The sequence below is a fragment of the Polyodon spathula genome, chromosome 16 (assembly GCF_017654505.1).
Source record: "Polyodon spathula isolate WHYD16114869_AA chromosome 16, ASM1765450v1, whole genome shotgun sequence".
In the NCBI taxonomy this organism is placed as follows: domain Eukaryota; kingdom Metazoa; phylum Chordata; class Actinopteri; order Acipenseriformes; family Polyodontidae; genus Polyodon; species Polyodon spathula.
The window spans coordinates 15070130-15087298 of record NC_054549.1 but is presented as its reverse complement, the minus strand read 5'-3'; the positions used below and the strand labels follow the sequence as shown (position 1 = coordinate 15087298).

Sequence of the window (17169 nt, the reverse complement as noted above, 5' to 3'; positions counted from 1 at the left end):
ACTCTGAACATCCCAGGGGTCCTTCGACAGTTTTAGAGGGGAATTCAATAAAAAACAAACTGCAGCGCCACTTTAAGATATTAATTCTTCTTCTATTTTATGGTGGTACTTGAAGGGCGGAAAAGAATGTGTAGCTCGCACAAATGGGGGGAAAAATGCAATGAAGAGGCAATCAACTTCCGAGTCCTACTTCCACTTTTTAATGTCTGCGATAAAGAGGTCTCTTCTTTTTACGTTTCTCCTTGTCCAAAGAGATCTCAACAAATGCACAGGAGGCTCTGTTTTGATTTAGTGAGATTAAAACGCAGGTGTCAAATGCTGAAGGGAACTGCCCCCCCTCCCCTCCCCAATGGTCTGCTTCAGAAAACAGATGACATGTTTAAAACATAAATAAGCTTTCTTTGCTATATACTGTATTTGTACATGATTTGACAATGCTGTTTCTGAAACAGAGTGTTAAAATCTGTCAAAACTCAATTCCTTTTTGTACTATAGCATACCAGGAGAGATACAGGTAGTGTTCATTTAGTCAAGTGGGTTCAGTTCAGTATAATTTTACCTCAATTTAAATTTGTGTAAGTGGATTTACTTTTAGTGGTGCAGCACCAGAAGCAAGACTCCCATTAAAGTACAGAGCAGACCCAACTCTGCCGGTATCTTAAGTTGGCACGACTACAAGGTGCTGTGCTAGGCCTACTGAGCTCAAAATGTCAAGTGTTAATCTTTCCCTTCCATTGTTTTCCAAAGAAAGAAACAAAATATGTATGTAAAAATATGTATATCGCTTTAATCTTCTACATCGGCATTATGCAAATCTGTATCTAATTGCTTCACAAGGTAAGAATTTGCATAAAATATCTTGATTTTTCCACTTCATCCGTATCAATGCAGTGCTTAGGAGGTCCGTCCTTCAGAGGTGTTTAATCTGAAGTTTTTGTTGTCCTGATGTGATGAATAAACATCCACAGGAATCAGAGAAAGATAGACAGAACGAAAGCAGGTTTCACATGCTAATTAGAAGACAATGAAATCATGCTAAATCACAAGCCATGGAAGCCTCAGTGGCTGATCACTCTAAAGTGATTTAGTGCCGTCCCGAATTGGAGCAGCTTGTTCAGGTTTATCCAGTACAGAGGGACACACAGTGGTGCTGCAACAAAGAACTTTGAAATTATGCCTTTTTGCTTCAAGTTGATGCCCATTATGTCTCAAAAGCTTTTGTGTGTGTGGAAAGCAATGTAGTTTTTAAACTATAGGTTTATTCGAGGTCTGGTTTTAAAAGTAAAATGTGATTGTTTTGACACCAGGAAGAGCAGAGATACATTACACCAGGAGTAAATGTGGTTTTAAAAAGAAGGCAAAGGCCGTTGATGAAAGGTTAAGATGGTTATGTTTCTGACTAACTATAGTATCTGTCAATGATTGCTTGTTAACCTCATTTTCTTTCAAGATAAACCTTGGTGACCCAATTGTTTTTTGCAAGGGTGCCATTTGCACCGATGGCCTTGGCAGCCCCCCGCCTCCCCTGGTCTTTTACTGATCCAGAAGCACAGGTGACTCACCCAGAGGTAGCCTTGTGGTAGGGAAGTACTGGCAGCGGAAAACCCCAGAAGTGCACACTGGACCGGATTATGGAGGGCAGCTTCCAGCTGGTGAGAGAAAAGAAAGAAGGAACACTTTAATAATTCATCCAGTTAATCTTTGAGGTCTGTTGTCACTACAGGTAGCTGGAATGGAATCGTTTACTGAGAAACTAGACAAAAACTTAATGACCCACTTAATGTGCTCTTTCAATTTGCTCTTGTGGTTTATCATGTCATCTGTACCCCTTTGTAGAATTGCAGCCTTTTTACATGCAGTGTTTTTAGGGTCCTGGCTCAAAATAAGGGCACTCAGGCACTGATCATGTCTGTCACACTATACATGGTGAACAAGAGAACTGCTTTTTCATCAAACGTTAGTCTCCTTAGACTGCACCAATAAAGGTGCTCCAATAAAAGTTTTTTCATAGCAATTTGTTTACATTTTCCATAGCCTAACACTATGATAAATGCTCTCATGTCACTGAACGTTTGTTGACTTTTGTCATTTTACGCATGGTCCCTTGGAATGACTCGTCATATGAGGCTTAATATAAATGTTATTTTGTAGTTTTAGATCCATTATAACCAGGCGGTGATCCAACAAATCCATTACACAGAGTTTCCTATTGTCTGCAGCTATCCATATGCGGTGGTTTGTAGTTGGCATTTAATTACCAATTTGACTTTGTTGTCGTCAGTGTTAAAGGGAAGAAAAATTAAAGACGAGAACTGGGAGTGCATCTGCTGTAGGAATAGAAAATAAAAAATAAATAAACAAATAAAATTAGCTGGACAGATGGGTTGAAAATAACCGCCTGGCTTTTCTTTCTATACAGCTGCATGTGCTTGTGGAGAAAGGGGCTTAAACGAAATGCAGCCGATTTATACTGATCTATAACTGAACAACACTAAAAGCCAGCAGGCGGCTGCCCCTGCTGAGCAATTAAATTTTGCCATCCGACACAACTCCCCCCCCCCCCCCATTCGCCTTTCATTCCAACACAAACCGAGCTGCCGTCGCCCCCTATCAGTGTTCCCAGGAGCCAGAGGGAAAAGGCTGTCCGCTTTGTCACTGGTGTCCCAGGGAGCCTCCGTCTGATTGCCGAGGATGCACCTGGGTGCAGTTTTACTGTTGCCACATTTACTTTTAAAAGGCTCATCTCCACTTTCATTCCTCTCCGACTCCATCCAAGCTCTGAAAGTTACTAATCTTGATAACGGTCTTTCTGTCTGCTGTTTGTGTGGGAGCATTTTACATTTAGTGGGTATTTGGTCAGGAAACTGTTGCCATGTTCAATATTAAATATCTAAACTGTCAAAGGCAGGGGCAGACAAAACTGGACCTTAAAGTCCAGGATGTTGTTTTAACATTGTTCTAAATTGTTAAACCTATATAAATGCCCCAAGATCGGAACTGGGCATCCCAGGTCAAGAGGAACACTTGGTGGTCTGCACTCCCCCTAATTTATTATCACAGCACTACAGGAATATCATTAGGGGGCGCATTAAGCATTTTGTGTTTGAGTTCATATAGGAACATTTTAAACCCCTGCAGGGGTTGTTGCAGAGTTGAGGTAGCATGTTTTGGAAGTTATCACACCCACACAAACCTGCTGTTTCAGTGTGCCAGACACTATTGTGTAAAATACATGATGACATTTATTAAAAGGAAGAAAACAGAAAGCCTGGATGTGTATAAAGCTTCCAACAAAACAAAAAGGGGTCATGCTGTAATTTTTAATCCAGATCCAAGTGAAGCAAGTTTGGTAGTCTCTGCTTCCAGTGTGCAAAAAATAAAGAGGTTGCTTGACAAGTGATAGGACTGAATGGTAGAGGTGTTCAGAACAGGATTGAGAAATGAGGGAAATTTCTCACCCCCCCCCCCCGCTTGCCAGCACTATGCTTTAGCCAGCGTCATTGTCACATGTTCCAAAAAAGTGTTTATTTAAAAAAAAAAGAAAAAGTCAAACATTTAATGGAATGTGAAATAGTTTATATCCCGCTGTAGCTCCAGGTTACCTTTCTTAATCAGATGCAAGTCTCAAAGGTTTAATTATCTTGGTTAAATAAGATGAGGTGCAAGTATTCAAACGTAATTGAAACTCTCTTATGCACACACTACCTCCTGACATCGCATAGCAGAGCAGAGACACAAACACCAAATATTAAAATGAATCTGGTGAAAATCTCATACTGCCAGAAAATGTGTTCATTTATTCAGAAAATACATACGGTGTTACTTGAATTTGGCCCCGTAGCGTTTATTTTAAATTGATCAAAATGACTGCGGCCCTTAAACAAGGGCAGCCTTTATTAATACAATGGATTTACAAACGCTGCAATAGTTTATTATCTGATTTAAGGCATTTTAGAAGCGGCGCCACAAGATGATCCGATCTGCACCATTATACTCGTATGTTTTGGGGGCTTGAATACAGCACGCTTACTGACAGTTAACGAGAGCCTATTGGGTGGGTGTTGGGAGGTCAGGGGAGTACTGTACCAGCGAATCAGGAGTGTGTATTGGTTGCTATGGGACAGGATAAGAAGAGGAGAAAGAAGAGTAGTTGAGTGTGATGCAGTTTTTCTTAAAAAATATTACCTCAGAATATCGGTTTGATTTCTAAAATAAAAACTAAAATATATCTTACTCTTATTTTTTGCTCACTGTAATTTACCTGCTTGTGTAATTTCTACTGCAAGAGAAACCGAAACTAAATCTTCTCATAGATAGTAAGCATTTATATATATATAGATAGAGAGATAGATAGATAGATAGATAGATAGATAGATAGATAGATAGACAGACACACACAGCCCTTGTTTGTTTTATGCCCTTGCTGTGTTGGCACTGAACTCTGATGGAAAAAAAAAAAATACTAAGGAGGTTTGTCTTGGATTGTCTTTCGGGACTGTACCATAAAATAAAATGTGCTCACCAAGGTTTGTGTACATTAGCTTGTTTTACATGCTGGACTGAGGCTGCAGTCTCTTCGGGTGTGTCACATGTACATAGCCAGAGTTGCACATTTCTTTATTTCTTGAGCAGGGGTAGAAAAAAAAAAGTACCTTTATGTTTCTATATTGAGAGCACAGTTTATTCAAGTGCGGAATCAATTAAAAAGAGAATTTGAGTTAGGAGTTAATTCAAGGGCAGCATCAATTAAAAACAGGATATCTGAGGGAGACGTTAATTCGAAGGTGGTGTTAATTCAATGTAATACAGTATTTTTTTTCCCCCCAAGAAAATCCCCTTAAATTGGATAAAATGTCATTTTTATTTATTTTCAAGCCTTCTGTTATTAAGTGACGTTATTTTTTAAGTGTCAAATGTGTTAAATCTACTAGGCAATATCGCAAAAATCTCATTGATAACATAAATGTTTTAATAAGACACTAGCTAAAACTGACTTTTTGTATTAGTCAATACCAAAACAATACAAAAGATGATTCAACATACTCATTATGGAAAATACAATACAAAACAAACTTAAAATGTTGTATACAAAAATAAATAAATAGAATAATATATGCAACAGAATATATTTGCACACAATATGTGTGAAGTTTGTCATTAGTACTACAGTATATTATATCATCTTTTTGAACCCATGGTATTCGTGTCTCCCACCATTAGGATTCTGTTTAGAGTGTCATCTCACACACAAAATGTCAACAACTAAAAAAATTGAAAGATTTTTACACTTCATTACCAATGGAGCTGTTCAGCATTCTAGGTCAACAATTTAAATCAGTAAGGTTAATTAGCTATTGATGGTTTTGGTTCTTAAATACCAGACCTCCTTCTGTTTCTTTGTTACATTAGGACTAATGTCTCCATCAGTGTTATGAAGTCTTAGTCAAGGTCTGATATTAAAAAAAAGAGAGAGACAGAGAAGCCTCGTTTTACAAAGTCATATAAAGCGTTTATTTTTATATAGTTTTATCTTGCATGCTAACCCAAGCATGAAGTGCTAAAACGATACTTCAAAATCCATCTTCACCTTATTTTTATATAATAGCACTGTAAGCTATTATAGCTCAGAATCTTTTCACTAGAGAGGACTATACACATTATTTGATTCCTGGTACTTTTTTGCAGGTCCTCAATTGCAGCTGGACCGTTGGTGAGTTTAAACTGTAGCACATGAAGTAATTAGGTACCGGGAAACAGCTGCAACGCTACATCTATATTTTTGTCTTTGTACTTACTAGACTCTATAGTGGGAATATGATTATATTTCAAAAGAACCAAAAAGATTTTCAGCATGTGACAAGAGCACCAGCGATAATGCAATGAATGCTAAGAGGCACTGCCTTGGTCAAGTGTTATTGAAGATATTCAGTGCTTAGTCACTCTGATGTGAATGTTTTAGCTGCATAGCATTCTTCAAGGGCTTGGCAGAAACGGTAAGACACCATTAGCAGATAAAACTGTTCTTTTTGCAGCTTGCTTACTAAATCAACTGCCTACTTTCTTAAAAGTAGTCAACTGGCCCTTTAAGCACGAATGGCCTTGGGCAGGAGAGCCCAGGAATTGACAAAGTTATCCCTTCTCATTCCATCTCCCTGATTGATTTTGTCACAGCATTGATTAATTTGGTACTGTGTCACTTAATTTAAAGAAAATATAAAACAAAGCAGTGTAATAATAGACAGAAGGTGAGATTAAGTAGCGGGCCTGGGCTTCTGAATCAATCATTTTGTGTCAGTGCTGAGTCAATGCAGCTAGCCTCACGCACATTCATTTAAACACAAGAGGGCAGGGTTCCAACAACAGGGAGCCAGGTGGAAGTGTTGACTGCCAGGGAGAAACCCAACAATAGTCTATACAAAGTTATAGATCTGCAGTCAAACTATTGAACTATCACAGGGGCTGAGTGCATTAATGGTGACAATTAAAATGACTATCAGGAGCACCTGGCAATGCATGTGTTAATATAATAAACAGGCCTGTTTTGCAGGGGAACTCAGATAGAGCACTAGCTATTGTATTGTTCGCAGTAGGGTTCACTAATAAAATGTAATCACACTGAACATGTACAATACACTGTAATGAATAAACAGATGGACATTTTCTCTATTTCTTAGTGTTACGTAGAGTATGCTTTACTGAGACAAGTGATATTAAACGTGTCTGACTATTATAATGAACACAGACATTAATACACCCCCAATCCCTGGGTATAAAGAGAGCGTTAGTCCTACGTGTAATTTACACAAGCATGCAGCAGTTCTGTTCTAGGCATGCATGAAATCTTTGCATCTCCTTTCCCTGAAGGTGAACGCATGTGTATGCAAGGATAGCACTACAAGTACTACTCTTATTTATTTCCCTTAATATTTCATAGGGTTTCATATAATTGAGTGGTTCTGCTGCTCCAGTCATGTTTCCCTAAATATTTACCTGGCTTTGAGCTTGCTTTTACTATAGCTTGTCCAGGGGATCCAAGCCTTCCTCGTTCCACTTCAGTAGCGTGACAATTTGTCCTTTTAACTGTGCTCTGTCTGTGTAAGCCAGCACAAGAATGGAATACGGAAGGTCGACAAGCTCAAAGCAGCTCAAAGACTTAAGTATTTCTGTAAATCCTAATACTATACTCAAGCAATAGTTCCCAGAACACTCAGAATATTAAAATAAAATAAGGAAAATGTATACAAATAAAAAAAAATCTGAACTATATCCTTTAATCATCTAAGCATAACTTTTTTTTTTTTTTTTTTTTTTTTTTTTTTTTTTTTTAACTGGGAGGAGTATATAAAAAATGATGAAGTGAAAGTGTACCTGTGCTTTCCAATTAACAAGTTAAGAGCAGTATTTGCACATTGCTAAGCCTGGGGGGAGTTTCGGAGGAGGATGAGGTGCTGTGAATAAACAAGAGCAAAAAAAAGGAAACACTTAGCATTTCAATGCTTCAGAATTCAAGGAAAGCAAAGTGGAGAGGATGAGTAAATGTGAATTCAATAGTGAGAGGGTGGAAGGAGGGGACTGTCAGGATACAGGCCTGAGAAGAAAAAAAAAAAGGCAGGATTTCCAACCAAGAGCCGGAGAGCAAGTCTTTTTAATTAAAAACTCAACTGTATGCACCAATAGACGACACTCTAAAACACTGCCAGGTGGCACGGCTTTGTTTTCCAAGTCCATTTATTCATTTAATTTTCTTTTAATTGTACAGGTTTTAAAAAAAAAAAAAAAAAACAGTGGGAGTCAAATCAAAAACAATATTACTGCATAATCTGCCTTTACAATGGAGTCGCCTGTCAATAGGGCGATGGCCTCTATGGGTAGTCATGGAGATATGGGATTAAAATCTTCTGTTTCAGTTCTGAAGGGGTGTGATAATTTATCAATGATGACTACTGCAAAGGGAAGCTCGGCCATTGGCACCTACTATCAACCCTCTATCTGCTGTCTGGCCTGTCGTGCCTGAAGCGGACCTGCAACATGTAGACGCGGCTCTTCTGTATTACAGAATGCATGTCAGGGTGTTAACCCTATGGGTGCTACACCTATGCTGTATGGTATTGCTATGGATTAAACAAATCCAAATTTAAAAAAAAAGACTACAACATTGGTTACTTCAGCCTCCAGTGCTGTTTTTCCCTTGTAATGTATAAAAAAAATAGCTTGGATATCTAATTTTAGACAACAGCACTTCTACCCAGTTCTAGCACTACAAGATCACTAATGAGCTGACAAAATTACACTAAATTTTCAAGCCAAAACTGCTGGGAAAGGGTAGTAGGAGACCTGGAAGACAATGTCCAAACAAGACACTGAAGTGATGCAGCCAAAACGAACCACAGCGAGTATATTGCCCCCACCCCTGACCTCTTAGAAGTACTTCATTACACAAATCACACACAAGAGTCTGGCTAGAGCCCTCCCTTAAACACAATAGAGAAATCAAAAATGCCCAATAAAAAACAGGCTGGGGCTAGTCTAGCGGTGAGAGCACTAGGTTTATAGTCTGAACCAGCATTCCAGTTGATGAAACTTGGAACATATGCACCGGTATTGATAGAGCTGTAATGCAAAACCAGTGTTTGTGAATTACCATTGGTATGTATATAAAAGTTATCATAGTGGAACCATTCTACTAGTGGCAGCCAATTGTAGCTGACCATGTGCTAAAGCTGTCTCTTAGTACAGAACCATTATAGTCACTGAAGCATTGTTCCTTATTCCCCAATTTGATTAGATGTTGCTTTGTCCTTGAGCTACAGTACAACAAAAGCCTCCTGCAAGTTCACAGTGTGACCGACAGTCAACAGGCAATTAAAAGAATGAGGAGGCAGAAAACTACCTTGGGATGTACACAAACTGGAAAGCAAACAATAGTGCCATTCCTGAGGAAGCAGAGTGCACAGAACGGTGAACGACAGATGAATTACTGTTAAATGGCAACGTGTGGTTAGTGCAGAAGTGGTCAAGCAGTCTTGTGCCTGGGGCTCAGCAACTAGAAAGCCAGGCACAGCAGCTATTGCTTCCTTGAAAGTATTGCTGTAATATTAAGGAGACAGATTGCACCTTGCAGGCAACCTGCCGTCAATAGAAGACATGCTTTGCTGCTTTTGACAGCCTTGTAAGCTCAATGCCAATGGAACAGTGCCCTCTGGTGTTCAGGTGTTCACAAAAGCACAACACAATTTGACTAACCCTTCTAGGTTGCAATCAGCTTCATTTAGTAGAAAGACGACAAGCTAGCTTTCTGTTAAGTACAAGAAGCAGGTGACAGTCTAGTGAATTAACCTAGCCCCCAGAATTTACTATTTAAAATTAAGGTTCCAAAACATTTTTTTCTAAATTGATATATGCCAAATCAATATTTGTCTAAATTAATATTTTATTCCCCCTCAGGTAGTACAAGCGTAAAAGAAGGACCTTTTTGCTTTGTCAATTAATGAAATGTATACATTAATAAGGTGACACAGCATGACTTCTGAGTTTTTCTCAAAGCTACGTACTGGTGCTGTAATTTCCTGCTGTTTCCATCACAGTGCCACAGGGATATTTCTCCAGAGGAAAAAATAAACAGAGAGAGAGAAAGAGAGAGAGAGACTGGACTTTAAGTGCTTTGTATAATATCTAAACTTTCCACCAGCCATTTTACTTTAAGAAATATTTTCCTTATTATGTCATGAAGTTTTGTAATACTTTGAGTGGTTCTGTGTTCTTTTTCCCGACTTTGAGCTTGTCTGAAGTGCCAGGATTATTCCTCATACCGAAATTGTGTGACAAAGTAACCTTTAAACTCATTATGTGGGGCTAGCGGAGGTGAAAAGTCACACACACGTGGTTTACATGGAACGAGGAAGGGTGCAGAAGACTCACAGAAACATGAGAACTCAATATTAGAACAGAACCCAGAACACCTGGCTTCCAAACCACCTACAGAAAACAAAGGCAACCTTTTTAATACCATAAAAACCAATGCACAACAATCTCCAGCAATGCTGAACAAACTTCGCTGTGTCTTGGTTGTAAGCATGTTGAAATCTAAAGCCAATTGAGTCAGTGATCGAATTCGGCATGGAATTCTACAGTGGTTGTTCGTAATGGTTGAAAGCCTAGTGCTGGAGACAGCAAGCATTGAGACCAGGAGGAAGCATACTGAGCTTAATTAGCTTGATTAGGAACCAGCAGAAACTTTTCATCTGTGCTGTCTTTGAAATATCTGCATATTCTCAATAGAAGGACAAAATCCAAACAAAGAACCAGAAGACTTTGAAAAGAAGAAAGCCAGTGATATTACAAGTGCTAACAAACTAAGAAAACAGATCAACAATACTCCTGTAAGATTATTCTCTTTCAAAAATCAACAAACTATATACTTGGCATTCATAGAAGAAGTGAAATCGGAGGGGGGGCACTAGACTGTCAGGGAACCCAGTTTCTCCAAAAAAAAAAAAAAAAAAAAAAAAGGTGCAAATTTTAAATTACCAGCAATATTTTCCAGATCAATATTGTCAATTTAATTATGGTTCTGCGGCAGGCTGAGAGGCCTTTTCTTTGAAAATAATGAAATAAATAAAACAAATAAAAGGTGACAAGGCAGGACAGATTTTTCAGAAGTGCTGGTACTATAATTCCCCCAATGGCATTTTGTCACACAGATAAATCATATATATATTATATATATATATATATATATATATATATATATATATAATCTATATATATATATATATAGATATATATATAATATACACACACACACACAGGAGGATGACAGTGAGAGGGGAGATTTTGGATGTTCACTTCAAAAGAAGCCTGGCTATTACCATTATTTTATTTATTTTCACTCTGTATGACATTTCTTTGAGCATCCCTGACTAAAGATGACAGATTTAGCACCACTGATTACGCTGTGCCTGCACACGCAGATGTGTTTTTAACATGAGTTTATAATAAAGGTCGGGAATCATTTCAGTTGTGCTGAATACACACGTGGTAGTGTAGAGTACTAACCCTAACCCTAACCCTATAGAGTAACGATCCATGAAAAGCCAGAGCAACTGTTAGTTTTGTTTTTTGTTGGGTTTTTTTTTTTTTTTTTTTAATTGCTCTTCCTGCAGTGATTTAGAGGACAAAAGAGATTTGAAACAGACTTTAAAGTTCTAAGTGTAAAAAGTTGGCAGGATGTTAACAATGAAAAGAAAAAATGACAGGTAAGTTGTAGCAACACGTGGGGACTTTATATTTTGAGGAACCCCGCTACTTTCTCTTTAAGGCAGTGGTTAACGAACAAGGTTTGCTTCCTCGTGAAGTTTAGTGCACAGCAGCCTCTGGAACAAAACTTGTAAACAGACCACACTGAATTTGAGAAAAACCAAAAGCAACTGTTAGCAAATGAAAGCTAAATTTAGTGAGAGGTTTGGAAGGCTAGCAAGCATCGCTTCCCTGTCTAACAAGACTGCCCTCTATCCAATTTAAAGCGTTCTTCTGTTTAGCTGCCCTGGGCCCTTTAATCATGCGTTTATAGCAACTCATTTGCCCAGTGGGTAGCAGAGCAGGAGCACACAAGTCGTGATGCAGGAGGCTTTCAAGTTGAGCAGCTTGCCTTTTCACAGATGCATCTGTACACGGCAGCAATGTAAACTGTTATGACTGCAGACAGCTGCGCATACTGATCAGTACGGTCTAAATCACTGGCTCCACATACCCCTGCCAACAGGAGCGGTTTGCCACTGCTCTCTTAGGTTCAAGCTGCCCCCTCCCCACATTATCCACAGACCCTTCTCGCTATTCCTTTAGGGGAACCAGGAGCACAGACTGAAGTAGATGTCTTCCTTGTACAGATCTTCTAATTGACTAAGTTTGTCTTTTCTTGACCTTACCAATATGGCACCAGCTGTTTCAATCTGGCAAGCTTCCAGACGCTTGATTTCTGAGTAATAAATGTGAATCTAGTTTTTTAATGTGTTCTGCAGGACATGAAAAAGGTGTGGAGAACATTGGTGTGTGCTTGCAAAATGTCTTACTTTCATTTCCTGAGCTTTTGAAGGGAAAACCGGGACACGGCAGGCAAGAAGTGGGCACCAAAAAGGGGCTTTGGTCTTTACATCATCCTCCGCGGAGAACCAGCCTGGCATATTCTCTTCTCCTGAAAGAAAACCAACAAAGCTGATGAGAACATGCAAAACCACTGCACAACTGGCAGTCTCTTCTTGAGAGGGGTAGGACTGAGGTGCATTCACTTGGATCTCAGCTTAGAAGGGAAGCTCATGCCCGTTGGTGTCACGCCAGATTTGTAGCCAACTCACAGTAACCACCCTTCACCTTTCCTGAGCTCTACAGCCACGCTCTCAATATCAACGGTCACAGAACTGTGTTTACCGTACCATATATATTTCATTTAGCGTCCTTCATGCATCCAAGCACACTTTCCAAAACTAGAACAAACTTTATAAAAAGAGCTCTGACTGCACTAGTAAAAGGCCAAAAATAAAAAAATAAAAAACCTTTTAAAGCTTAGATTTAAAAATATTGTTTGAGTCAGCATTCCATGACCTGGAAGGGAGTTCCAAAACAGAGCTTGAGAACTAATTGAGACCGTTCCTCTTCACACATCTCCAGAGCAGGTGCTGGTTTGTAAGGAATAAGTAACTCACATTGGACCAACTAGGCAGGACCAGACCCACAGACAGCTTAAGAAGTGAGGAACAGCAATTTAAAATCAATACAATGCTTCACACGAAGCCAGTGAAATAATCTTATGCTAGGAAAAAGTGACTGGTATCAAGCCAAACAGTAAAGTGCTTCAAATGTCAAGTTAACAGGTTCATTACCTTGATTACTGTGTCTGTGTGGTGTTTAAAATCACTGTTGCTCCAATATAGACTTAAATTCATTTTCTCAACTTGCTGGCTTTCTGTTTCCCCAGATTTTAATCTACAAGCCCTTCAACTGTCTGCTCAACCTACTGCAACTTGAGGTCAACAGGTGAGTCAGCACAGTTAGAGATTCAATTCAATTGGGTAGACCGGTCCTAATAAAGCGGCCAGCAAGGATAACACTTTATTTTGAGTGGCATGAATACGTACTTAATTAATATGAATGTAGCCATTTCCTGAAGTTTAGTTACATGTTAATAAACCATCAAAAGATATGACAAGCACGAGCGTATCTATCATTAGACTGCCATTTCAGTTCATCATTCATATTTGTGTTGGGCATGAGACTTGCTAGTTTCTTGATCCGGTAAAATAAAGACTGGTATGTAAAACTATTAATACTTTGTTCACACAATCCCCAATTTAAAAACGTGATTGTGAATGGCAGTCAAGCTGTTTGAAAACCCATTATTTTGGCAGCATGGATAGCTTATAGAAATCGATAACACAACATGTAAGTCTTCGTATGTTTTTTTTTTTTTTGCTTTTTTTTTTTTAAACTGGCGCAAGAAACTGCCAAGTCTCAAAACCTTCTCAACATGAAATACAAGCTTAAAAATGGCAGTTTAATGATATAGTAATGATTACTTTTGTATAGAATAGTCCAATTAAGAATGTGTGATTTGCTTACGTTTGGCTTGCTCTGTCCTTGACATCTCGGCTAAGTTGCACATGATAGAAACACAAGCAGCAGTTAGATTAATGATACAGTGTTTACATTGCACTGCACCTGTACATATAAAACAGCAAAATATATTTTATAGTCCTGATTGTTTTGACACCTTCATTTCAGACATCATGGGCAGATCAACTAGAGAACTGATCTTTTCAACTTTTACTGCAAAAAATTAATTAGGAGAAAGAGAATTGAAACCATCGCTGCGCGCTCAGAGCATTGCTTCCTGCTGCAGCAATGCTGGTTTTCTTCGATTGAAGTGCTGTGCGAACACCAGCATTGTTGCAAATCTGTGCGAAAACAAGCATTGATGCAAGAGGGAGTGTGAGCCCAGAATCACAACGCATCCCGAAGAGAAATTATTTTTCTCCTGGTGAACGCTCCACAGAAAACATTGAGCCATTTAGACCCCAGTTGATTTGTGACCTATGATGTGTGAATACAATGTCTGCAGTAAGTTTAAAATAGAACGCGGAGATACAGAAAACAAGGGACACAGCAAAGAAACGTGTTTCTGGTAAACACTGAAAACTGTTCTGACACCAACATGCTGCAGCAGCTCTTTTGTGGTGATTTCCTTTCACATTGGGAGAGCAATTTTACAGTGTGTTAACATGTCTTATTTTAAATGTTAAATATTATTATGGTCTAGGAAAATTGCTGATTTTATTTTTAAAATTTGCTGCAGCATGCAGTCTGTTTCACTTTATCCCCAGCATGTGAGATGTGAGAAATGTTACAAAAACTTGATCATCCTGTTAAAGTCTGACTTATTAATAATGTGCTTTTAAATTCATTTTCTAACATTATCACAAGTCCCCATAACGCTGTGCTGAAAATATTTGTTCTGTTATTAAATTATTTTGTATTTTTACTTCATGCTGGTTGAGACATTTCATTATACGTGGATTTTCTGTTTCCATAGTCTCAATCTCTCTGGAAACACTGGAGTGATGCTGACCTACAGCACAGGAAGCAGCAACTTTCTAAATCTAGTGATGTTTGAAAAATCTGCACACCCTTAATTAAAAAATAAAAACAAAGATGATAAAGAGCTTCATTCCAACGATAGGGTTTCCCGTGATGGAGAAGGGAAGTAAATAGTTTTCATTGCTAAGTTTCTCTACTTTAACATTATAATTGCTGTCATTTTAGAAAGTCATTTCAACAGCAGCCAATTGTGGAAATAGGAAGAAAAAGTCCAAATTAAAGTTTCATATATGAAGAATCTAGACATTTTAAATGATGTTGAGATCAAAAGATTACCATGTGCTCGACAACTTAAATATGTTGATAATTGAAGAAATCAACTTTACATTTGTCAACTTGCATTTACATGAACATTTTCCAACTGTGTGTTAGTTTCAGTGCCATCGTCCCCATTCTTAAATTACTGAAATGCATTTAAATCTATTTCAAATGTTTCTACCAGCACAGCCCTCCTGAGATTGGGATGTTCTCCGAAACAAAACCATTAACAGCAGCAGGCGAAGGGATGTGAAAATGATACATTGTGTGATGGAGCAAGGAAATCCGTTTACGTACCCACAGATAATCTTAAGAGTTTTTAACAGAGGCAAGTTGTAGAATAAACCAAACCCAGGAATAAATCATTGTAAAAATAACAAAAAGGATTATAATAAACTGCACACAAAACTGTGTTTATAGTTAATTTACCATTTAAACTAATTTAGACCTTGCCAGAAGTAAAATTGGTCCTTCTAGTCCAGTTTATACCGAATATGCATTCAAGTCGTGAAGGAGATAAATATGTATTTATCCCTATTAAAACTTAACGTGGAATGGACCTTGACATATGACAAGGAGGAGGAAAAGAGGTCAAACAAATCCCCAAAGTCTATTTTAAAGACAAGATAGGAATGAACAGTGGTTAAGGTAATGAAAAAAAAAAAAAAAAAAAACAACCTCAAAATTCCAAACCCATTCTACACACTACAGTTCTAAAGCGGCTCATCCCAGCTGTTGGTTATCAAAGTGATTTCCGAGTCCCAAGCGACTACAATTAAGCAGAGTTGGCCACATTACATTCTTAACTGCCTGTAAATATTTGTTAAAGAGCAACAGTGTATACTGGGCAAATGGTCCTTGAGCAATTTAACTGCTAGTCAACACAGAGAGAGAGAGATCCTTTTTCAAAGGCTTTATTTGGTCTATAACACACATGCAGAACGGCAGGCAACCCCAGGCGATGCCAAGCAGCAGGCAACCCCAGGCGATGCACAGCAGCGGGCAACCCCAGGCGATGCAGTATATATAATATATATATATATATATATATATATATATATATATATATATATATATATATATATATATATATATATATATATATATATATATATATATATATACACACACACACACACACACATACACACACACAGCTCTGGAAAAAATTAAGAGACCACTGCAAAATTATCAGTTTCTCTGGTTTTACTATTTATAGGTATGTGTTTGGGAGAGAGAGAGAGAGAGAGAGAGAGAGAGAGGAGAGAGAGAGAGAGAGAGAGAGAGAGAGAGAAAACCAATCCTCAGAGTTGGGGAACATTGTCAGAGCAGAAGGAAGCAAGTTTTCTTCCAGGACAACCTTGTACTTGGCTTGATTCATGCCAAAGCTGCCCAATTCCAGCCTTGCTGAAGCACCCCCAGATCATCACCAATACTCCACCACATTTCACAGTGGGTGCGAGACACTGTGGCTTGTAGGCCTCTCCAGGTCTCCGTCTAACCATTAGATGATCAGGTGTTGGGCAAAGCTGAAAATTGGACTCATCTGGGGGTGCTTCAGCAAGGCTAGTATCGGGCAGATTTGTCTTTGTGAAGGGCGCATGAATCAAGCCAAGTACAAGGTTTTTCCTGGAAGAAAACTTGCTTCCTTCTGCTCTGACAATGTTCCCCAACTCTGAGGATTGGTTTTTCCAGCAGGACATTGCTCCATGACACACAGCCAGGTCAATCAAGGTGTGGATGGAGGACCACCAGATCAAGACCCTGTCATGGCCAGCCCAATCTCCAGACCTGAATCCCATTGAAAACCTCTGGAATGTGATCAAGAGGAAGATGGATGGTCACAAGCCATCAAACAAAGCCGAGCACCTTGAATTTTTGCGCCAGGAGTGGCATAAAGTCACCCAACATCAATGTGAAAGACTGGTGGAGAGCATGCCAAGATGCATGAAAGCTGTGCTTGAAAATCAGGGTTATTCCACCAAATATTGATTTCTGAACTCTTCCCAAGTTAAAACATTAGTATTGTGTTGTTTAAAAATGAATCTGAACTTATTTTCTTTGCATTATTCAAGGTCTGACAACACTGCATCTTTTTTGTTATTTTGACCAGTTGTCATTTTCTGCAAATAAATGCTCTAAATGACAATATTTTTATTTGGAATTTGGGAGAAATGTTGTCAGTAGTTTGTAGAATAAAACAAAAATGTTCATTTTACCCAAACACATACCTATAAATAATAAAACCAGAGAAACTGATAATTT

The 17169-nt window shown here is 38.5% G+C and overlaps 1 protein-coding gene across 5 annotated transcripts in view; it reads right to left on the bottom strand.

The window, feature by feature from the left end:
- The window catches only part of LOC121328522 (rho guanine nucleotide exchange factor 10-like protein), a 71795-nt gene that overhangs the window by 10499 nt on the left and 44127 nt on the right, over positions 1-17169 (bottom strand). For all 5 annotated transcript variants that reach the window (XM_041273218.1, XM_041273217.1, XM_041273219.1 and 2 more), the window contains 2 exons: positions 12069-12190; positions 1563-1649 (listed from right to left, as the gene is read on the bottom strand). In XM_041273218.1, coding sequence (XP_041129152.1) covers positions 1563-1649; positions 12069-12190 — 209 coding nt within the window. The remainder of the gene's footprint in view (positions 1-1562; positions 1650-12068; positions 12191-17169) is intronic.